Genomic DNA, 24913 nt, shown 5'->3' on the forward strand with positions numbered 1-24913 from the left:
TTGTCTTTCTTCACTTTAAACCTCGCTCGTTGAGTGAGGTTTTTGCAAAGCAGCAGCATCCCACCAGCGCGGTGCGAACCGCACCGGCAGGATGCCGCCGTTGTTCCCATCACCTCCTGTCCAGCATCACTCCAGGGGTCGGAGGGCAGCCTGGCTGGGTCGCTGCAGCCCTCCAGAGTGATGCTGGACAGGAAGGTCAGTGGAGGGGGCTGACCGAGATGCGGCTCTGTGCAGAGAACCTCTCCAGCTGGGGGGAAAGTCGGGGCTGCTCGCATGATAGCATGCAAATGGTCCCCGAGCCTCCACTGGCACATTTCATGCCAGTGGAGCTGCATTTCCACGTGTATGCGGAAATAGCCAAAGTTTCAAAAAGGATGTTTTTGTGTGTTTTTGACATGCAAAATACAGGATTACATTGACAGAGTGCTTTATATCAGGCACATGTTAGCCACAGCCCAGCACATAATTAAAGATGACAATGTATTTTGGCAGGATACTTCATACAGATAACAAGAAAAATAGGATAACTTACATTTAAATCATAATGTTTGCTAATTAAATCTATATAGATACAGTGAAAAAATACCCATAATTCTTAAAAGTGGAATAGCATAGGGAAGGAGTTCCCTCCCTTGGCTGAAAGGAAACAAATCACTCAAGATGATATAAACTGCAAGGGAACAATCATTAGCAAAGATTGTTAATGAGCTGCAGACAACTGTGAACAAAACATATGTTTAGAGTTTAGAGGAGGTTTCTTTTCTTTTTAAAGAAAAACTGCATGTATCTTTGTTACTGTCAAATTATCATTCATGTTAAGTGCTTTGAAGTAGTATATATTAGATCATTTTGAATTACAATCCACTAAAGTGCAGATTAGAAGTTGTGGGTGAAGTTGGTAGGAGAAAGATGGGGTATATCCAGTGGTGGGATTCAGCAGGTTCTCACCAGTTTGGCAGAACCGATTGTTAAAATGGTGCTTGTAAACAATTAGTTGTTAAATTATTTGAATCCCACCACTGGGTATATCTGTGATTGAAACTACCAGTTAAATGACAGGCTAGAAGGTCATCCATGTCTCAATACATACATGATCGTCTGACACATTAACACTTTTGTTAATGACAAAGTAATTGAAGATGAGCTGTTTACAACAGTCTTCTTGCTAAATTTGGCTGTGAATTCAGAATATTCTGCTACACCTTACTAATCATAAACCATATCCTCCAGTTCTTCTGTGATATGATTTAAAAGGTAATTTATGTTTCTCTTGTACATAAATCAAGCTGGTTTCAGAGATAATACTTCATATTAGTCCAGTGCTATTACTTCTGATTTGTTCTGTGATCAAAGTGGTCTTGAATATTCAGAGTTTGATTCATTTAAATTGAAGGAATGATATTGTGCTACCTTAGAAACAACCATGCAGGCATTCAGGGATTCACTACTTATCAAGAACTGACAAACAGGCATATGGTCACTAACTCATGCTTGGGATGCAAGTCAGGATCTGTTTACAGAGATATCAAATTGAAGCACAAGCATGGAATTTTGTTTTAAAAAAATCAGCTTCAACCATAGATATTCTCCAAGCACTTGCTCTTGCAGTTGTGAAACAGCTAAGGTCCAGTGACTATACATAAGCATTTTGTTAGATATTACATATTATCCTTAAGCAGACAGGCTGCATCTCTTTCTAGAGTGCATTATCTCTCTAGTAGATGTTTTCTAGTAAATTATACTACTGCTTCATAGTCTTTGTACATCGTTCTGAGGCACAGGTGACCACTTGAAGAATAAAAAAGTTACAGGTAAGCAACCTACTTTTCACAGCTATATCGTTTACAGTTCATTTGTGTCTGCTAATTATGCACTCATTTTTCATGGATAGTAGTGCAAGTTGTGTGTACATTTTGACAGTTTGGGTCAGAAGGATTTAGTGGCACCAGCAGATTTAGTGGCAGCTACCATATTAGTTGGGCAGGAGACAGCAGATTAAATATGAATAAAGAATAACTTGCATGTGCAAACAAATTGATTATTTGATGTGCCAGCTGTGAGAGGCAAAGCCTGAGAGGTAGAGAGCTAGCAGTCCTATCCTAAGCAGAGTTGGACCCATCTAAATCCACTGATATGGCTTCAAAGGGTGCAACTCTACTTAGGATTGCATTGTGTGTTTGTGGTAATGATAAGATCTGCCACCCAGAGAATATGACATATTCATCCTCCTTCAGTATGCATCTTCCAAAATGCAGTCAGCATTCTGGGGAGGGGAGAGAGAGAGAGAGAGAGAGAGAGAGAGAGAAAGAGATGTTTAGTTTCATTCAGAGCAAAGAGTAAAATAAAACAAATTCAACACAAGAGACAGATGATGTTTCACTATGCTACAAATTGTCTTCATTAATCACTGCAGTTTAGGGCTTTTCTATCATCAGATATAGCTGCATGCTTACAAAGGTATGTAGTGCTAGAATACAGGCACAGGGAAGCAAACACACTAATGCCACTTCTTTAGAAATGTGCTTGAATACTCCTTAATATTCAGTGCAGCATGAATATTCAAATAGCCTGGGGAACTGATTTTTGAATGTTGATTTGGGAATTCACCAAAGGTTTGTGGGTGGAACACCATCCAGTGAGTGATGGTTCAAAATGGTCTTCTAACCAAGTATAAAAGGTAATAATTCACATTTCAGCCCATACTTTTATTGACCACATAGCCTTCACACTCTTTTTCTCTCTCTCAGCCTATCTGCTGGGCATCAAGAGAAGCAAAAATTATTCCATATCTAGTGAAAGGGTATATCAGTTTCAGGCTCTCTGGGCCACATTTATCTCTTATAAGCACAGAACAATTCTGAAATGGGAAGGGAAGAAAAAATTGGGTTATTAAATCTGAACCCAAAAAATACACCTGCCTCAGATCTCCACATGGATCTTGGAGGTAGCAGAGGGCCGCCTCTGGCCCCTGAGATCCACTTGGAGGTATAGAGGCAGCCAGGCAGAACCCAGCTTTGAACTGCAGGATTGCCCAGGCCAGGTCCAGCCTTTTATTTTTATTTTTATTTTATTTTATTTTATTTTATTTTATTTTATTTTATTTTATTTTATTTTTATACCGCCCCATCCCCAAAGGGCTCTGGGCGGTGTACAACAATTAAAACACAATGTAAGTAAATAAACATTTAAAAGCAGCGATAAAATTCCCAATGCATTTACCGAATATAAAACTCAAGGTTTAAATTTAAAGTTAAAATCAAGATATAAGGTGGCGTCCAGCGTTCCAATAATATAAAATCCCTCCCTCCCCACGGTAGAGGGAGGCGTGGTGAGTCTCATTAGATCAGTGATGGCGAACCATTTCGAGACCGAGTGCCCGAACTGCAACCCAAAACCCACTTATTTATCACAAAGTGCCAACATGGCAATTTAACCTGAATACTGAGGTTTTTGTTTAGAAAAAACGGTGGGCTCCGAGGCGTGCGTTACTCAGGAGTAAGCTTGGTGGTAGTTGGTGGCTTTGCTTTGAAACAACTGTGCAACTCTTCCAACGGGTGAATCACGACCCTAGGAGGGTTTACTCAGAAGCAAAACCCATTGCCAGCAACTGCTCTTACCCCCAGGTAAAGGATCGCCCTTTAGTTCTTCACATGAAAATCAATGGGGTTTAACAGTGCTTATCAGGGTTACCCACACTGCTTCCCCAAAACTAGGTCTTAGGTTTAATGCTAATAATCGAGCACAGCGGCCCAGGTCAGCCTAGATGTGTGTGCGGGGACTGTTTGTGCGTGCCCACAGAGAGGGCTCTGAGTGCCACCTCTGGCACCCGTGCCATAGGTTCGCCATCACTGCATTAGATGTTTGGTGGCCCAGATGTTAAGGGCCAAGGAAGGGGTACCATTGGCGGCTGGTTCCTCCAAAGGCCCGGCGGAACAGCTCCATCTTACAGGCCCTGCGGAACTCCCCAAGTTTTACTGCTGACTCTTGAAGCTCTACCTACATAATGGATTTATGCACCACATACAGAAAAGTTCCCAGTTTTAAAGTATCAAGCTATATGCCTGACATGAATTGCAACAGAACTTCACCTTCCTCTTTATCATGCATTGTGAAGGTGTTGTCATCTGTCCCCCTCTTTCCAAACTCTTTGCCACCATACCTGCAGAATAAAAACATTATACAACAGAAATGGATCAGTGTATTGTCAAAGGCTTTCACAGCTGGAATGAACTGGCTATTGAGAGTTTCCCAAACTGTGCCATGGAGAGAAACACATGTTACCATGACATGCCTCTGAAGATGCCAGCCTCAGATGTAAACAACTGTTACAAAATAAAACCACAGCCAGACATCCCAGAAAACCCACAACAACCAAAAGTGGGTCAACCTTTACTAGTTACAAGTCTGGCCTGTAACAGCTTACATCAGTAAACACTGTCACCAAACTGTGTCTCTTAGGATGACACTTAGCCTGAAACCTCAAGGTTCTGCTCTCATCATGTGCCGTTCAAATTAACTACCCCAAATGGTGCATTGCAGAATATGTGAAAAAGGCAAGTGCCAGACTGGGCTGAGAAGCCCCCCCCCCCCGCCATGCGCAATTTCCTGCTTCACCTGTTTAGGCAACCAGCTAATCCTCCACTGTTGGGTGGAAGAGAGGATTGCTGCTGCTAATCGTGAAGTGGAATTTTGTATTGTTCACATAGCCCAGTCACCTCTTTTCCTCAGCTGCTAGCCCAAAAGGAATTATTCTCCTTCATTTCTCCAAAAAGGTGGAGGCAACCCTGTCCCCCCACACGCCACAGCACTTAGCAGATACCGAATGGTAGCATCAATATTAGAAACAAAAGACTAAGGAAAAGAATAAATCTACTTTAAACTAATACTTGGGGGAAAAAGCTGCCCCTGAATTGTACCCATAAATATTATACTTACCTTCTAGTGTTCCAGCAGTGATCTCCAACCTGATTAATGACAGATGTGCTATGACCGCAGCTCTGCCAAAGAGCTTAGCTTCTGAGTACAAACACCTACACTTTTAACCTAAAAGAACTGTCTTAGATTCAGGGCATCAGGATCAGAGGAAATCCCTTTATTAGCACATCAAAACAGAAACTCATTCTATCACCTTTGACAGCTGGTTCACAGGATTCATTCTCTTGATACCTATAATTCTAGCAGCGTTTGACCTTCTTGCCAGTCAGAATTGCCTTAAGCACATTCTTCATCTGGAAGCATGATTTCCTCAGTTCACATGATGATCTCCCAATAATTTCAGAAAAGTTTGCTGTAGAACTTCTTTTTGGGGTTCACTGGCTTGCTGTTGAGGTTAGTTCGACATTAAAGGACAATTTTGAATTTCTCATCTATGCTATTTCAACCTCAAAATCCCTGTTTTGATTTTATGTTTCCTTGATTCTTTATTTTTTTTTTGCATTCAGTCACTTCCAGGTCCCATCCATTTTTGAACCTGAAACAAAGCTGCTTCCATGCTCTTTGTTTCCATCACAATAAATAACGGCACTAGATTCAACTAGGCTGTAATTGCGACAGGGGGCACGGCACATGGTGAGCTCCGGAGCAGTGAGCATGCGTGCCCTGGGCTGGTTGGGCGGCCGAGCCACACCTGGCCTGATCACGTGCTGCGCATGAATTCAAGGGGTGGAGCACGCTCCATATATATTAGGCAGCACGAGGTTGCTCCAGCCTTCTTTGATGCCTGGAGCAAACTGAACTGGTGCTTGTTTCGGAGAGCTAAGCCATGGGGAATGCGAGGTTAAGGCTTACCTTGACTGGTGGTACAAGTCCGTTTCCCCTATGGGAACTGGTGTATCCTGTTGCCCCCGCTTTTTTCCTCCTGGGAAGGGCGTAATGGAATTGGTACACCATCCAGCTCCCTCCTTAGCGACACCTTGCTGGGAAGTAGTTCGGTCAGCGTATGGCATCGAAAAAATGCACCAGGGGCCATTTGCTAACCCAAGTGGCGCAGGCGTTAGCAGGGGGGAAGCAGGGCATTCAGACCGGTGGGGTATCTAGGCCCTGTACTCAGTGGTATGTTTTGGGGCATGGGCCAGACCCCTCCCCCACTGTCCAAAGGGACACAGCTTAGGAGCCGGGGGGCCAACAGCAGGAAGAAAGGCCCCCTCCATGGCTTCGTCAACTCCTTGGCTGGTTACTGGGCAATTAACTCTTAGCTTCATGGCCCCACCATTGACTTTGATGTGGCCGGGTTATAGTACATCCACTCACTCAGTGTAGGGCTTAGGAAGCCTGGGTCCGGCTTTTGCGGGCCAACCCACCCTGGTGCTTGGGCCAGTATTTGCATGCTCCACACAAAGCATTTCTTTGCTAGAGCAGCAGCGGCATGGTGGTTAAGAGCAGGTGTACTCTAATCTGGAGGAACCGTGTTTGATTCCCCGCTCTGCCACCTGAGCTGTGGAGGCTTGTCTGGGGAATTCAGATTAGCCGGTACATTCCAACAAATGCCAGCTGGGTGACCTCGGTAGTCACAGTTTTTCTGAGCTCTCTCAGCCTCTCCTACCTCACAGGGTGTTTGTTGTGAGGGGAGAAGGGAAAGGAGTTTGTAAGTCCCTTTGAGTCTCCTTGCAGTCTCCTTGCAACTCTTCTTCTTCTTAAGTGAAAGGCATACATGTCATTTAGCTTCATAAATAAAACTTAGAATTCAGTGTATGAATTCAGTGTATGAATCCAATTCGTATGATCATACAAATGAAATTATGGGAATGGATAGAGTTGCCATGGCTTTTTCCTAGTTTGGAATGGATTCATGTCTACATGTAGTCCTGATCGAGACAACCCAAAAGAAAGTTCAGAACTGAGAATTGATGGGTTCTGTCTTCTGCTGTGTGACAAAATTTGCCAGTACCTGTTCCTAGGACTTCTTAATTCTGGCTCCATCCCTTTGGAACAAGCTCTGTCGAAGCACTACATTACAGGCTTCCAGATGTGCAGTAAGAACAATTTTGTTCCAGAGGGAATTTTTATGAGTGCAGTTGCCTTATTTGAATATGCTGGCTATATTGTTTTATTTTGATTCCAAAATATTTTGACCATGCTTGCATTCTGTTAGCTACCTTGCGCTTCTAGAGGGGAAAAAAAGGCTATGAATGCTTTAATATAAATAAATTAGTAAATAAATAAATAAACCAACAGTCCATCTAGCCCTGGGAATCATATTGTTTGTGCTCATCCACTCCTTGAACAGCATTCTTCTTTATATTGTGATCCCATTCAGCAGAGGTACTATCCGCTGGGAAACCCAAGTTCAAATTCAGTCTCTGTGTGAACTTTGCTCAATGATGTTGGAGTGGACCAATCATGATTCTATTTCAGCCTAATCTACGGCACAAGGTGGTTGTCAGGATAAAATGCAGGAGGGATAAATGATGTACATCATCATGAGTTCCTTGGAGGAAGGGATGGATGAGAAAGGTATTAAATAAAATATCAAAGATAAACTGAGGATGGTACTTTGGAGGGTGGGGTAGAAAGCAAGCTCATGCTATTATATCATTACTGTAACTTTATGCAGAAGTATAAAGTAAGATGAAGAAGAAGAGTTTAGATTCATACTCTTTATTTCTCTTCTGCAAGGAGTCTCAAAGTGACTTACTTCTTCCTTCCTCTCCCCACAATAGACACCTTGTAAGGTGGGTGGGGCTGAGAGAGTTTTGAGAGAACTGTGACTAGCCAAGATCACCCAGAAGGTTCCATGTGGAAGAATGAAGAATCAAACTTGCTTTACCAGATTAGAGTCTGCCACTCATTGGGAGGACTGGGAAATCAAACCTAGTTCTCCAGATTAGAGTCTACTGCTCTTGACCACTACAAAAAAATGTCTTGTGGCAGGAAAGCATTGAAACCCCCCTTTCCCTCCACAAAGGAAACCTAGGTGTCTCTTAAACCATACAACTGTTTGGGAATATTTGCTTCTGATTGTGTTCAGTGAATTAGCAGATTAATCTTCCAAATATCATTTTGGTTTGGTTATGTTTCTTGCAATTTTGCAAACGAATAATAGAAAGTTTGAATTAAAAATTATGATTAATTATAACTGCACTCTTGAGCTGAAAGCTGAGTTGGCAAAATAGATTTCTTTGGTTATTTGGTTCAACATAACAGTGGCTTTAGGAACATGCCTTTTATCTTGAAGATGATTTTCCCTAATGGAAGAGAAAGCAAATTTTCTCCAGTTTCCCCATTACACAGCAGACCCCTGATAAGAAACAACATTCCATCTGAGACATTATTATTGGGATCCAGTTTGTGAGACTGACTTGGATTAGGCTTTGATATACTAAAACAGAAATATGTGTGTCTTTTCAGTTCAGAAATGGTAGCATTGTATAGTGTGAATTGAATAGTTTCTGGCATTGGTAGGAGACATGCTTTTATTAACTTGGAATTTCACTGCATTAATTTGTGTCCTGTAATATAACTTAGGTCTGTGAAAGGTTTTCTGCTGCAGAAGGAACAAGATTAAAATTCAAAAGGACCTAGATAAATTAGAGCATTGGACAGAAAATGAAAAAAAATTCAAAGATGACAAGTATAAATGACTGCACACTAGGAAGAAAATGCATAAATGTATAAGCTCCAGCATCACTGAAAACACAATTTAAACAAGAACTGTTCTACTCTACCTGGTACTATTTAGGATACTGCTAATGTGTCTAGATCTGGCTATTATGTTGCAAGAGCAAATAGGAAAGGACAACAGTACAATGACTGGACGGTGAACAAGGGAAGAATGAAACCTCCAGATTTATTCACTTTTTGGAAAAGAAGGTTATGGTATGATGATGTGATAGCCAGGTCTTTTTAAAAAATTAGATGGTGTTTATGAAACAGTGGATATCATTGGATACCTGCTCCCTTATTCTAGATGTGACTCTAATTTTCTCTGTCCATCAAAATATCTTATATTCTAATGGTGAAGTCAGCCAAATCTGAGGATACTTAAATCCTCAGCAGCTGTGAACAAGCAAGGCAGATCAAACCTGAACAATGCCCCAGGTTTACAGAAAATTATGAGATCTAAAAAAAACTGCATTGTGAGGTTTTGAAAACTCAAAAATGATAAAAAGGCTCTCCTGTAGCTTTAAGAAACAGAGGCTACACAATCACAGTTTTTCAGGATGGGTTTTGGTGACTAAAAAAGAAGGCGAGGACAGGTCCTTTTTTGGCCATTAAGGGAGGACTCTTCGGGGCCAGGCCTAACTAGGATTGCCAGTTCCAGGTTGGGAAATTCATAGAGATTTTGGGGGAGGACAGCATTTTGGGAGAAGAGGGAGCTCAGCAGGATATAGTGCCATAAAGACCACAATCCCAAACCATCATTTTCTCCAGGGGCACAGATCTCTCTCATCTGGAGATCAGTTTTAATTCTGAGAGACCTCCAGGTTCCGCCTGGAGATTGGAACCCGGGGGAGGCAACAAACACTAGGTGACTTGATACCATCTGCTTTGCATGACTCAACTAGACCTAGCTGCTTGCTATTGTTTAGCATCAGCCACCCTATGAAAGCCAGTGTAGTAGAGAGTTAGTGTGTCACAATAGGAACTGGGAGACCCAGGCTTGAATTCTCATCTTGCTGTGGCAGCTCACTGGATGATTTGGGGCCAGACACATACTTTCAGCCTGAGTAAAAAAAGATGGAGCATAAAGTGAACTGCTTTGGTCCCTACAGAAGAAAAAGGGAAGTATAAATGAGGTAAATCATTAATAAATATAGCTGAAGATGGGAGGCAGATAAAAGCTGAGCTGGTGAATGGTTCAGAAGGAGAGAATGAAGTAGGGAAAGCACAGTGGATATGGGGGTTGCCAGGAGAAGGGAAAATGGAAATAGTGCAAGGAAAGGGGTAAGGGGAAAAGAAATACCCCACACAAGTCAGGATATCTCATGTCCCCAGGCACATATGGTTTCATCACATGGGGGTGTTGGACACTGGCCTGGTTCCCCGTGCCCAGCCTCTCCTGTGGCACAGTAACATGGCCAGTGCCCGGCAGCTCTCCCCATGCCAGGGCACCGGTCACCAGCCAAGTTGGTTGCTGCAGCGACAGGCTGACACTCGCCCCCCCCCCAGAGAAGCCAGAGAGGGCAGGAGTTAGCCTACCACTGTGGTGCCCACCTGAATCATCCATCCGAGCCATTTGCCACTGCAGATGACCAGGGCGGTGGGGCTCGGTGGTGGGCATCCCAGGCAGGCGCCATGGTGGCAAGCCAGTCCAGTAGCCTAGGAGCTGGCCTGCCACCATGGCGGCTGTCCGAGCAGCTCCTGAGCCCCACCCCTGAGCCCCACCCTCCTCCAGCCTCCCTACTGACTTTCATAAGTGGGGTGTGGAGAGACAGGCAGTGGGGCGTGGGGACCTGGTCATACCTCCAGGTGCTATTTAGGCCCAGTATGCCACTGCCACAAGTCCTTAAGAGTTCCCTACCATGCAAATGGGCTTGATTCAGTGGCTAACACCACACACCTGGGCCATAATTTTCCTAGGTAGAGGCTGCCAATGAAGAGGAAAACCTGAAGATAGGGATGCAGGTAGGTTGGCTGCTGGATGGGAAGGAGAGAAGGAAGCTGTAAAATGGGCTTTTGGTGAAGGGAAAGAGAAAATAGTGGGGGAGGAAGAAATTACATTCAGGTTCCCTCTTGTGGCTCCTATTCGCCATCTTCCTATGTCTACTTCTGCAGTGGAGAAGCAAAAGAAAATACAGGATTGTAGTTCTCTAGAGGCCAGTGTGAGAACCACAAGCTGTTTTTCTCTTCTTCTGGTCTATTGCTGAAATGCTTAGAAAGATGTAAAGGCAACACCTCCTGGTGCACTGCAGCCAAAGTAACATTATTGCCCATTATGTCTCATTTGATATATAAAGACCATGAAAACGTAACCACTCTGTTACAATGCCAGTTTTGCATGGGGATATGTGGAGATTCATTCCAACAAAGACACTAACACATACTTGTTGGAAAAGAAATCGGCCGCAGCCCAAATTTATTTAACGTATAACCAAAACCTTGAAGCTGGACGAGCATAACAGAGCACATCCTGGCCCCCAGGCAGCAAACCACTGACCCTGGTTATAGGGCAGCCCCAGCTGACCCCTTAGGCCCTTCGGACAGAACCCCTGTCCAGCACATCCCCCAAGGGAACTGGAACAGGAAGTTACTAGATGCCACATGGACGAAAATCCAATTTGTGACACCCCTCCCTGCCGGGCAGCGAGCTCTCAGCGCGGACCCAAGGCTTTGCCTTCCAGAGCTCTATTGCCACCGCAGACCTCATATGGAGGCCCCCGAGGTGGGAAGGTCTGGCATGCAAGCAACTGCCTTCCCAAAATAGTATGTGCTCTTATGCCCTAACCACCCAGTGAACTGCGACAAAACATAACAATGCAATGATCCCCAAAAAACCCTCAAATTGGGAGAGGAGGGAGGGCCTTTTAAGCCAGCCGGCCTCAACAAGAGGCCCGGCCCCTGCCGACGCAGCCTTTTAAAGGCTGGTTTGGACCCTGTCACGTGCCGGTACCCGGCCACGTGACATCCTCAGCCGGCCGGCGGGGAGGAGGCTTTCATTCATTCCTCCCCCCCCCGCAACATCGCCTCTAGGCTGAAGCCTGGGGGACACGATTTAGCATGACTGTAATAATAATAATTGCATCATTTTAAAAAGTTGAACTTGTACATTATTTTGAGGGTTTTGCAATTCAGAACATCCATAGAAACTCAGCATTCATAAGAATGCCTTAACTTAAAGTCCTGCATTTCTGAATTTGTATCATAAAAGAACAGTATTTTAATGCTTGCACAGCTGAACATGCCTGTCACATTCCACCTCGGTCTCCTTCCTTCACTCATGGACAAATACGTTCTTCTATATTTTGTGTGCATTTTCTCAATTGTAACACAATCCTCAGGGAAAACACTGCTGCTTTACTTTTAGCAGTGTGATCAGATTAATTTCTATCCTAAGGGCTAAGTTCAGTTTTTCCAGATCTTTTAGCGTTAGTTTGCCACCTTGTGTCCAATGCTTGCCACAGAACATGACTACCTCAGAACTGTTTATGAAATCTCAATATATGATTTCGTCAGCTCTATGAACTCAGGGCTGTCCAGCAAAATGCACCTGGAAAGCTCAGGGCAGATAGTTTCCCCAAGCATGCTGCATCAGAGCATCAGAGTTTAAGCTCTGATGCAGCATGCTTGGGGAAACTATGTCCTTTACCCATGCTTTGGCCTTTCCTTGCAGCAAAGTGCCTTATTAGAAATCAATAATATGCTTTTGAATGGACATGATTTGAACCATACAATGACTCAGAAGAGTACTACACTGAAAATGTATTAAACAAAGTTATGGCAGTTGCTGGTTTATTTTCAGCTACTGTCCTGATAATTCCTAGTATTCAATCTGCCCTTTTCACCACACCACCACATTGAATTACATTTTCAGTGAAACTTCAAAATAGGATCTAAAAAACTCTTTCCTAGCTCTTCACAAATCAAATCAACCTGAACAGCATATAAGTAAAATTCAGAATTTCTGTCCTAGGGTGTTTTTTTCCCATTTGTGTCATCATCATCATCAACCTTTTATTGGCATGAGTTTAAAATACAACAGAGAGGTTGAGGAGAATCAAGTTAAAATAAGTAGGTTCAGACATGATTAGCAGTTAAAACAAACAATAAATAAATAAACTAAAATCTGCAGCGAATCTGTTGCGCTAGCGCCAAGAATTTGGCAACGTCTAGGGATCTCTGAGGATATTGATCACAAAGCAGATAAAAAGATTTGACCTTGTCTGATGAATAGGCATAGTTCTCAATATATGGATCTATATATTGTCTTCTAAATGAAGCATATAGTTTGCAATCTAGGAGGACATGCTCAATTGTTTTGATGGCTTTTTGTGGTATGGGCTCTGGAGAAATCTGCCACTCAGGACTGCTGAGGGTAGGACGTTCAGTCGGGCTAGCATTAAGGTATGCCGGAGGTACGGTGAAGTTATATTGTAGAAATACCTTGGTAGCTCTTTACTGAAGGAGGGAAGGTAGGAACCCTCAGGTAGAATGCCCTTCATATACTGAGTAGAAAGCAGTTGGTTTTCAGAGTCTAGTAGCCTTAGCGACAGAAGTTTGACTATTTGCACTTCGTCCAAGTGGAGAGGTAGGGATCCAAAAGCATTCGCTTAGTTAGGTTGTCCTGTTCTGATCGAAAGTGGAGGCGCAGCCAGTATCGAAGCGAGGAGAGACCCCGTTTGAGTCTTTAGTGGAGTCTTCCTCCATTAAACGATTCTTCTCCTAGCACAGGGGTCTGCAACCTGCGGCTCTCCAGATGTTCATGGACTACATATCTGGACTGCAATTACCATCAGCCATGCTGGCAGGGGCTGATGGGATTTGTAGTGCATGAACCTCTGGAGAGCTGCAGGTTGCAAACCCCTGCTCTAGCAGAAAGCACCACTGAATTCAACCTGTTACGTTTTCTCCATCTTGAATAAATTGGTGTTATGTGCATACTTGGTTATGTCATCTCAGCATTCACCCCTTACTCCAAATAATGTATGAATATGTAAATTAGTATCAATAATACAAATCTTAATGGGATTTTGCTGCAGATTTTTTTTGTCAACCATGAATTGACAAAATGTAGCAAATGGCCTCCAGAAACACTTCCATCATAGGGTTTTAGTTATATTAATTCACTTGATTCTACCAATTTATGAGCCTTAGGCAACTATTCCTTTCCTCCTGCTCAGGGAATGTGAACTTCTTTGTTAATGAAGTATCAAAAAGGCAAACATTTATTGCATCTGTTGTTTTTAAAGTTATTTTAAAGTAGAATATATACTTGAACTTACCACTGAATGACTTCTTACATTAATCTCATTGGTTTCATTTTTCATCCACAAGTAACAGATTCTATTGAAGTAGAGGGCAAAACAGGAATTGGTTGGAATATGAGAACATTAGCTACATTTCCTCCCATTTGTGGTTATGCCAAATACACATGCTCTTACTCTTTCTGAGTATGTTTCAGAGAGGTATTTTCCCTTGATGCAGTGTTTTTGGTCTAGTCTGGTCAAGAGTTCCATATGACAGAGCCCGGCTACTAAACACTGAATGTTTGTTTCTACTACTGTGTCTGTGAGCATTTGTGATTCAGTGCCTATATGAAGGAATAAGAGGGGAAGTCCTCCTATGGATTAAAAACTGGTTGAGAAACAGGAAACAAAGAGTGGGTGTAAATGGGAAGTTCTCACAATGGAGAGATGTAGGGAGTGGTGTCCCCCAAGGATCCGTTTTGGGACCAGTGCTCTTTAACCTATTCATAAATGACCTGGAAGTAGGGGTGGGTAGCGTGGTGGCCAATTTTGCAGATGATACCAAATTATGTAGGGTGGTGAGAACCACAAAGGATTGCGAAGAGCTCCAAGCGGACCTTGATAAATTAGGTGAGTGGGCTCAGAAATGGCAAATGCAGTTCAATGTAGCAAAATGCAAAGTGATGCACATAGGGGCAAAAAATTTAAACTTCACATACACGCTACAGGGGTCAGCGCTATCAGTCACAGACCAGGAAAGGAATTTAGGCGTCTTAGTTGATAGTTCCATGGGAATGTCAACTCAATGCATGGCAGCTGTAAAAAAGGCAAACTCTATGCTGGGGATAATTAGGAAAGGAATTGAGAATAAAACTGCAAAGATTGTCATGCCCTTATATAAAGCAGTGGTGCGACCGCACTTGGAGTACTGTGTCCAGTTCTGGTCGCCGCATCTCAAAAAGGATATTGAGGAGATAGAAAAAGTGCAGAGAAGGGCAACAAGGATGATTGAGGGACTGGAGCACCTTCCCTATGAGGAGAGGCTGCAGCGTTTGGGACTCTTTAGTTTGGAGAGGAGGCGGCTGAGGGGGGATATGATTGAAGTCTATAAAATTATGCATGGGGTAGAAAATGTTGACAGAGAGACATTTTTCTCTATTTCTCACAATACTAGAACCAGGGGGCATTCATTGAAAATGCTGGGGGGAAGAATTAGGACTAATAAAAGGAAACACTTCTTCACGCAACGTGTGATTGGTGTTTGGAATATGCTGCCACAGGAGGTGGTGATGGCCACTAACCTGGATAGCTTTAAAAGGGGCTTGGACAGATTTATGGAGGAGAAGTCGATTTATGGCTACCAATCTTGATCCTCTTTGATCTGAGATTGCAAATGCCTTAACAGACCAGGTGATCGTAGAAGGCCATTGCGTTCACATCCTACATGTGAGCTCCCAAAGGCACCTGGTGGGCCACTGCGAGTAGCAGAGAGCTGGACTAGATGGACTTTGGTCTGATCCAGCTGGCTTGTTCTTATGTTCTTATGTTCTTATGTTCTTAATGAATCTGTTTTGTTTGAACAAAGTATCCTTCTCATATAGCCCAATCCAGAAGGGAGAGGGCTAATGTGCATAGGAAGCGGCAGAGGAGCCTGCCAATGCATTTCCTGTTCTGCCAGAGCAAGGGTCATCCGCACCAGCCAGCAGGGGGGGCGGGCAGGCCAGAGCATTCCCAGGCATGGAGCTAATGTTAGTCAACTTCGACCCTGGGTTTGCAGCTGGTTGCGCTGCAGCCCGGGTCCTGGACTTACACCACCCTTTTGGGTGACCTAAGTCAATTAAGCCTTATGGTTTTCCAGAGGGGTGTGTTTGTGAGTTTGCTTTTTCTGCCGTCCCATGCCAGCGGAAAGCCCTCTGGATTGATTTGGGGTGTCATCCCCAAATGCCTGGGGATCTGGATGGGGCTGTTAGACAAGATTGGATATAATATGCAACTCCCCCCCTTCCCCCCAAAAAAACTCCCACAGAAATTAAAACTGTTCATGAAGGGATTGCAAACTTGGCATGAAAGAAAAGCTAAATTCTGTATCTTATATCAGTGATTAACATTTAGCAAGCTTGCATATATTTGCTCTTTTTATATTTCATTCCATGCTTATTCATGACACATGATGGAGAAGCAAAAACTGCAGTATTCACCATGGAGTTCAGCCACAAATTCCTTTCAGTCCCGTTCTGTTTTTGGCTACTTCACTAGTATTATCTAAATGCTTTTAAGCTAGTTTTCAGACAGTCTACAAACATTAAAGAAATGAAAGTTGCAAAATTCAACAGTCTTTGCATGACTCTGCATTGAATTATTCCCCCTCATGGACACTCCCTTGTTGTAGGGAAGGGACTTGTGTACTTAAATGTTGTTATTGTTATTGTTGTTGTTATCTATTGGTAAGGTTAAAAAGGCACTACTTAATGTTGCTGATTTCTTGTTTGCTTTGTTTTAGCCCCCTGTGAAGCCAACACATTCTTTTGCCATAGTAATATGTGTATTAATAATACATTGGTCTGCAATGGACTTCAGAACTGTGTCTATCCATGGGATGAAAACCACTGCAAAGGTAATATACAGACATGCAGAACAGAAATTGGATGTATTTGTTTTATGAGTATGGAAATCTTATTTTCTTCAGTATCAAAATTAGTTGGAACCATAATGTATTTTCATTTCTATGTGTTTTTTAACTAGTTGGAAATGTTCTCTTTACCTTTGATTTCCCATCATGTTATGTAAATATTTCAATGTATATCTCACTATGTCCTCCATATTCAGAGCAAGTCACATTTTTTTTAAAAAAATACTGTTAGTTAAAAATCTAAAACCTTTTCATGCAAAACCACTGGTTACTAAAGGCACAAAAGCAGGATTATGTTTAATCCGTGCGAACGGTCCCGAGACGGTGCGTCAGCGTCATTTACGCCGACGCACCCCTGCAGCGTGGCCGTGTGGAAACGGCCTCAGTGTTATGACATAATTTCCAGTTTTGCATCAGAACTGACATTGCACTCTGGGGCGGTGCCAGAGCAGGCTTTTAACTTCTAGATACACCTTAATTGTAATTATAATGGTTATAATTTCTTTTATTATCATTATTAAAGGGTACTTGCAAAAAGTATGAGTATCCATGGGTTACAAATAGGAAATCCAATCCAATCCAATCCAAAGCCTTTATTGGCATTATAAATTACAGAGTTAGTAAAAAGGGGCATTTATCTACTAACTGAGACATTAAAATATTAAAATACATTAAAACAGCATTGAACATTCACAACATTCACGCACACATAAAATAATTTAGCCGTTACTAATATGTAGGCAATGATTGCGCCTGACCAAGTATTTCCTCAAAAAACTTGCAACATTCTCACAAATAGGAAATGAAAATGTTACACCTGAGTCTGTTTTTGGTATCAGTGTTTGGTATCAGTTCATGCCCCCAAAGTTCCAAAGGGAGTGACATAATTTCCCCATGCCATTCCACACATATCTGTACAGTTTGCTTTCTATTGTGCTCAACACACTAAGAGACATGATTTATCTCTGAGCCCGGTATTTAAGGTTGCATTAAAAGTCCTCTCTTATATATTTTAGTAATAAACAAATAATATTGTGGGACAAACCTTGATTTTATCCTCTTCACAGAAAAAAGATGCATGAAAGCATTTTTAAGCCTTGATACTTTTCTTAAATTGAAAACATTTTTATAGTGTACAATATCGTATCACAATGGTAACCTGAATGAATAGAAAGTCCTCACCATTTCAATTTACTGCACAAAGGCTTGATCTTAAACAGTGTTGAAAGCCACCAGCTTTCAGGTGGAAATATATTCCCTTTTTGGAAAAGCCTTTACAATATACAGCCAGTAGTACTTCCCCATCTGAATTCTAAACTTGTACATTTCATTAGTAATTAATTACAGTAATTAAGAAATAGGGAGTTTAGTTATTATCATAATTAATACAAAAAAATGAAACCCTAAATGGTTTATAAGGTTGTTGCACACTCTCTCTCTTGTTTTTATAAGCAGTATTTTTGTAATAAGTGAATGAAAAGCTGTTTTCTCTATGGGTATGGAAAAGAGATCCTCTGAGATTTTTTCCATTGATTGTAAGGTGTAGCTTCTATGCTTGCATACATGTGTTAGGTGTTCTATATGTGATGGATATAGAGTGGGACTTTGGCACATTCTGCATGGGCCAAAAACAGCACCCCTGGAATGATAAAAACACTGTTCAAGGGGCGCTGTTTGCATGGCTGCCGCCTCTGCATTGAGGCAGCACTGTGCTTTCCCCCCGTAACTGGTGGGGCAATGCTGTTTTCCTGCCTTGCTCAATGAACAAGGCTTTTGGAAAACAGTATTTCCAAGCCGGCACCGCTTTTAGGCGCCTCCTACTTTCCCCACACTTACCTTTTCTCTCTGCGGAGCTCTGCAGAGATGAGGAGAGATGCCCATGCTGTCCTTCGACCCCCAGGGGTTGAATGGCAGCATGGGCATGTCTCCTTGTCCCTGCGGAACTCCACATGGAGAGAAAGTAAGTGTGGGGAAACAAAACAGAAGTTCCTCCATGGAGGCACCTCCGCAGGCCACAGCCACTCTGGGGCTGCTTGAACCTCTGTGTGCGAACGGCCCCAGTGTGCAAACAGCTAATTCTTCAGTGCTTTAAATATTATTTGAGTTGTGATTTGGTTCTTTCCATTTCTTGCTTCCTCCTGTGACATTTGATCCATTAATTACCCTTTTTTTTTCACTGCACCTCAGTCTGATTTGCTGTATTGGTTAGTCTTCTTTATAAAGTGCTTAAGTGTGTGACTTGCTCTGACTGAGTGTTGTTTCAGTGTGTCCTTGCCTTGTAATACAGAACCCTTTTGCTTTTCAACTGTTCCCACCCCTAGGAGCTGCTGAGGTTCTTTGAGAATTCCTGTTAATTTGGAGTTTGTTTGAAGTGTTATTCCTTCCTTAAAATGATATTGTTGTATGCCTTCTGTGAGTCACCCTGTGTTTTAGAAATGTTCCAAGTGTAGCCCAAGTTCAGCACTTAAAATAAATAAATAAATCAATCACACCCTGTCCAGTAATTAAAAAATGCACATTCCCCCTCTGCTGCATGTTGGCCTTGATGCCTTGTTGTCTTTGTGCCATCAAATGCTGTTGCCTTGTCATTTTGCCTCATTCTTATGCTACTGTTTTTCAAGTTCAGAAGTTCCAGGGATGTCTGTGTTACTGTTTGCAGTGTTTCTTGTCAATTCCTGTCAATTATCTCTTTGACTTTAATGTTTAGCATGGGCACAATCCATTTCTTCAAAAAAGGGGACCATTTTTTTTTCTTTTTGTATTTATCTGAGATATAGTATTATGGATGTTCCACAGGAGTACTGTAACCCTCTTGAGCGTCATTCAATTTGTACAAAAAAACATAAAGGGGCAGATTATTATTTGGAGGGGAGGGTCTTCCATTGAAACAAAAGAGAAATAATAACAAAATAGAATTATGAAAATGAAGCAATAACAATAAACAAAACCATACAAAACAACCCATTAACAAAACAATCCCTTTTGGAATTAATAATCACATTATTTTAAAAGTCCCACATGCAGATCTAACATTTAACATTAATCCAAACACATGTCTCCATGTCTGATTAAATTCAAACTCATATTGGTTTGCTATTTATATTGTTCACCTGTAATCGCAGTCAGATGCTCACTTCAGTCTATGATGCCTTGAGTCATCGTAGTGCAGACAATGACTATAATGATGATTCATTTTTAAACGTTACAAAAATAACTACGCTAAGACATCTCAAAAGAAACGCACTCCTATCTTTTACAAAAATGCATCTTTAAAACATCTTTTGTGTTCACAAAGAATGGCAGGATAGACAAAATCCTCTAAATTAATAGTCCTCCAAAGTATTAAAAGTCCACCACAGAAAAACTATGCGTGTGCAAGCAGAAGGTTGTACAAAATTGCCTCTCTAACTTTCTACTCCCCCCAGAAACTCCTTGTCTTCCCTGAAAACCCTCTTTTGGTGGATCAGGAACTCTCAAGTGCCACATAGTACAGGAGACTTCAATGAAGAAGAGAAATCAGGCAAAACCTCTAGAAAAAATGTAGCAAGGTTGTAGGTTTGTAGGAGGCATCCAAGGGCCAAACTAGACATCACAGCATCCTCATGACGACCATTTTTAGGAAGCCTCCTGGCAGTGTGATGCTCTTTCCCCTTCTTGCTTTATCAAATGCCAGAATGGCTGCATCCCCCAGTAGCTACATGTTTGAAAAGGCATCCCAGGGGTGAGGGGTCAGGAGTGCCATGCTACAGGCCCAGTCAAGATTAGGCCTTCATAGAATTTTAAAATAATTTTAAAATGGCAACAGCATCATGTTGGTGCCCATGAAGACAGCATCACATCTAGTTTGATCATCACTGTTAACTGAATGCTGAACTAACTGAAGTCCACCCAGACTGCTGTTTTCTCATATGCTTGTGTTAACCCAGAAGCAGCAAAAAATTATTCAACCATAGTGATTTTTCTCCCTTTAGATTGGTTGATCTGTATTTCTGGTATTTTCTCCAGTCTGTGATAACAAGCAGCTTTGTAGTTGCACTTCATGGCTCACTGGTCGAAAGGGCTCGTGATCATTACAGTAGTGGGATAACAGGCACCACAGCTATAATCTCTTTCTCTGACTTTCTGTTAAGGCTATACCAGTGCATATTGCATAACAGATGAAAAGAAGTTTGTATCTTTTATCTTGTGTAACAATGGAAGACTAATGTGGCTATCAGTTTATTGATGCTTACTATACTGAAGCAGCTTTGAATTAGGCATACCTACTGAGGCATTTGTCTAATGCAATACACACATACCAAAGGCAGCAAGGGGGTGGGGGTGGGGGCAGAGGGGGGGAGCCTGAAGACACACTACCTTCCTGCCTGTGCAGCACTGTGACTTCATCCTCATAGCTGCTGCCTCCTTCTCCGTGGTGTCTCTGACTATGAGGGAATATATTGGAGGCCTTGGCAACTGAAGCACTGCTTCAGCCTTACAAATTTCTTCGTTTTATGGGCAAAGTCTATATTAAAATGAAACTTGGCAGTATCTGGGAGTCAGTTCAGCATACAGTGATAATCACATGGCCAGTGGAGCACAGCAATCAAAATTTATGCTACCACAATGAACAGGCTGTGACAAGGAGCCTGTGAAGATTATCCTTTGGGTCTAGGCCACTGATGTTCCACTGATTTATGCTCATGAACCTGGGAATACATCACATCAAAAAGGTAAGTAATGGCTCACAGGGAAGGTTTTTTTTTCTTTCTGGAAACCATATTTGTAATAATTCTTGCTTTTTTTCCTGAGTCAGCTGAATGTTAACTAACCCCAGCAATGTCAAATAAATCATTAATGCTTGGATTTGAAATATTTCAAGGGTAAGGAGGTATTTCTATTTAATTATCCACAAGATGCAGCTATTTCAAATTGTCCGTCATAATCACTGAAACCAAGGAAATATAGGGTTGGATCCAGAGTTGTCTTCAGCCATGGAATAGCATTTACATTGATGGAAGGAGGTGCTGATTTTTTCTTCATTTTCTATGTCACCTCTGCATCACAAGTTATGCTATACTGGAAGCTGCCAGCAGAAGCATTTTGAGTTGTAGTGGGATGCAGTAAGTAGGGGGATTTGGGTCTCTCTTCATCTAAATCGGGCACAGTCCATCAGTAGGACGAATGTGGATTTTTGCTGAATTCCCCTTCCACTGTTGTTCCACACTCCAGAAGGTTGATTCCTGGGGTTGCAATAGCTGCACAGACAACTAGGCATATGATTCAGAGGATGCAGTGTGGAGACAAAATCTCCTTCTTCCTGTCTTTCTGCAAATGTAACTCTGCTAGCAGAAATTATGCCACCTGCCACATCCTTCCCACTCCTCACTGCAGTTTAACCCAACCCATGTTGCTGTAGATTCATGCAGCTCCTGCAGACTCAGGTGTTAATATTTAATGTTAATGTTAATATTTCAGGTGGTCAGAAGGAATGCTGGGGGATGGGAGAATGGCAGAAATTTGTATCTGCTAATTTCTTCCACAGATAAAATGTTGGATTCAACCCTAGGGTCCAAGTTATTGCTATAGAGAATTCATGACAACGTAGCTCTGCTATCTCTGGGTGGGAGAGCAGGACAGTCCGGTATTTTTGACATCATGACTTTAGCTACAATCCCAAGCTGGATCTTGTAAAAGCTGTTATGTTGACAAATACAAAATAATTCTTATCATTTCTGTTGTACTTTCAAAGAGCAAAGGGTTTCATTGACATTATCTTGTTTGTAAGCCTTATAATAGCCCTGTAAATTGGGTCAGTATTAGCTTTATACTGTTGGCTGGGGTTAGATGAGGCTGAAAGAGTCTTGCAAAGAATGTTGCAAGATTTAAACTAGGAATCTCCAGGATGACACCTCATTCTGTTCCTTCCTGAACTTCATCAGGTCCTTCAAATACAAGACTGTAGATACTAAGATACGAACCGGACTATGGAGGATTGGAGCCTGTAACAATTTCTGTTTTGTAACTCTATGTGGGTGATTGACACTGAGCACTATTATCTCTTCAGAATCGCAGGCGACAGAAATTATTATACTGCCATTAGAACATTGTATTTTGCTTTCTCCCTCTTTGTCTTGTATCAGGTTAGATAACAGTATCACAGTTACATTTTTTAAAAGGATATTTATTTATTTCTTCTCTTTTGTCCTCCACACAGAAAAGAGAAAAGCGAACATCTTGGACCAGCTTACCAACACCGGTGGAACTGTAATTGGAATCACTTCTTGTATTGTGGTCCTCCTTATCATTATCTCTGTCATAGTTCAGATCAAACAGCCTCGAAAGAAATTTGTCCAGCGCAAAGCAGACTTTGATCAAACAGTCTTTCAGGAGGTGTTTGAGCCTCCTCACTATGAGTTATGCACTCTGAGAGGGGCAGGGGCTACAGCGGACCTTGCCGATGTTGCCGATGACTTTGAAAACTATCATAAACTGCGGAGATCATCTTCCAAATGCATTCATGACCACCACTGTGGATCACAGATATCCAGCACTAAGGGCAGCCGTAGTAACCTCAGCACAAGAGATACGCCTATCTTGACAGACATTCAACCCCAGCCTGTAAAGCCCCTCATCCAGCCCATGAACAGGAGAAATATTCTTGTCATGAAGCATAGCTACTCACAAGACGCTGCAGATGTGTGTGAAATAGATGAAATAGAAGAGGTACCAACCACGAGTCACAGGCTTTCCAGACATGATAAAGCTGTCCAGCGGTCAGTATCAATAGATTTTTGATGAAGACTGTTGTGTGAGGACTTGGTTCCATCCCAAGTATTCCCTTGTTCTTTCAGTTTTTCTAATTGCTCTTTCCATTTAGCATTCAAGCCACTGTATTTTTCCTTTCTTCTTAGAATCCATTCACACAGCTTATGATGAACTTACACATAGCAGTTATCATATGTGAATCCATGTACAAATACAAAGGCCTAGAGCCGTTTTTCCCCCAAAATTCAAAGCTACGTATTCTTGAAATGTCATTTGTATTCCTGTATCACTGAATAGTAGATCTCAACTCAGTTCCGCAGCAGTTTTGCCCGTGAATTCTTTCTCAGGAAGAGTTGCAAGTAAATTCACAAGTTGTGTGAATGGACAGTTTAATATCTTTCTACTTATTTTTTTTTCTATTCCTTTCCCTTCCCATTAATCCTCATGAAAATCACTATTATCTTTTTTTAAAAAACTATTTTAATATCAAGATAGAAAAATACAAGAAAGGGCAGTTGCATTCAACTATACCAAAGAAGTTTTTTGCTAAATTTAATGGAATTTTCATTGAAATACAAATCAGGATGCATATGATTTCAAAAATAACAAAAAGTAACCCTGCATTTTGCCCTAAGCCCAAGCCACTGCAGATGAACTGATCAATGAGAAAAGATCCTTTCCTTTCTTGTAAAACACAGTTTTCTATTTAGCCAATGACAATATTTTCATTTACAATATCCATCTTGCAGCTGACCATGGCATCACTACTTCTCGTACTTATTGATTATTTACAGCCTAACATGATTTTAAAAGTTTGTTTTAGGTAGCTATTGTTTTAGATTTGCTTATGAAATAATATATACAGGGGGGAAAAACCTTTCCAATCCAATGATCGTTCAAAGTCTGGCATTATTTCCATTTTAAAGAAAAAAACAGAGACTCTTTTACTGCATATTGCACCTTCTCAGCTTGTAAGCTTCAAGTAAAAGCAAAAAAGCAAACAAGAACAAAAAACAGTTCTGTACAACTTATTTGGAGGCAGACAGTACTTTTTAAATGGATCTGTGTTTCATATGCATGCTTTCTTTCTCGGTGTCTTTACTGTTCTGTTTATGTGCCCCATGTGTTTCATTTTGTACATATAAGCCACCTGGTAGTCCAAGCCCTCAAAGCACTCTGCATACCTAAGGCCACTCACTTGCAATGAGATCCATAGGTGAGCCACTTTGAGGGTTGCTTGCTTTAACAAAAACGGTACTGCTGTCTTCTTGCATGCCACTTTTAAGTGATTTGGAACAAGTTGATCAGGTTCTTGAGGTATTTTACAAGTAAGAATGTGTATGTATATATTTCTTTTTTTTCTATGCAAACATTATTATGTTGAATGAAATAGCCATAACATTCCAGGTTCTGCCTCATTGGGTCTCTAAGCAAACACGAATCAGAGTACAACACAACTAGGGTGTAACAGACAAATGGAAGGTAAGTGAACAAATATCTAGCTCCCAATTCACCATCTCTTGCATTCCATCCATTTTCTTTGAAACTGTCTAGCTGTCCGTCATTTGCTTTGTGCATTTCTGTGGTGTATTTGTGTGTTTTGCTTTATTGTGAAGCAAAATGGTACTAGGTAGCTGGCATCTTTACTGGCTGAGTGAGCTCTGAGCAAACAAAGGCATTCACATGATAGGCAGGA

The 24913-nt window shown here is 41.7% G+C and overlaps 1 protein-coding gene across 4 annotated transcripts in view; it reads left to right on the forward strand.

Moving 5' to 3' along the window:
• Positions 1-24913, forward strand: part of NETO1 (neuropilin and tolloid like 1) — a 126830-nt gene that overhangs the window by 98084 nt on the left and 3833 nt on the right. For 2 of the 4 annotated variants that reach the window (XM_048507836.1, XM_048507837.1), the window contains 3 exons: positions 16342-16455; positions 22667-23225; positions 24625-24699. In XM_048507836.1, coding sequence (XP_048363793.1) covers positions 16342-16455; positions 22667-23225; positions 24625-24685 — 734 coding nt within the window. In that variant the 3' untranslated portion in view covers positions 24686-24699. Of the gene's footprint in view, positions 1-16341; positions 16456-22666; positions 23226-24610; positions 24700-24913 lie in introns of those variants that run through there. The other 2 variants (XR_007245464.1, XM_048507838.1) reach the window with 2 other exon arrangements.

The sequence above is a fragment of the Sphaerodactylus townsendi genome, linkage group LG09 (genome assembly GCF_021028975.2).
Source record: "Sphaerodactylus townsendi isolate TG3544 linkage group LG09, MPM_Stown_v2.3, whole genome shotgun sequence".
Lineage (NCBI taxonomy): Eukaryota > Metazoa > Chordata > Lepidosauria > Squamata > Sphaerodactylidae > Sphaerodactylus > Sphaerodactylus townsendi.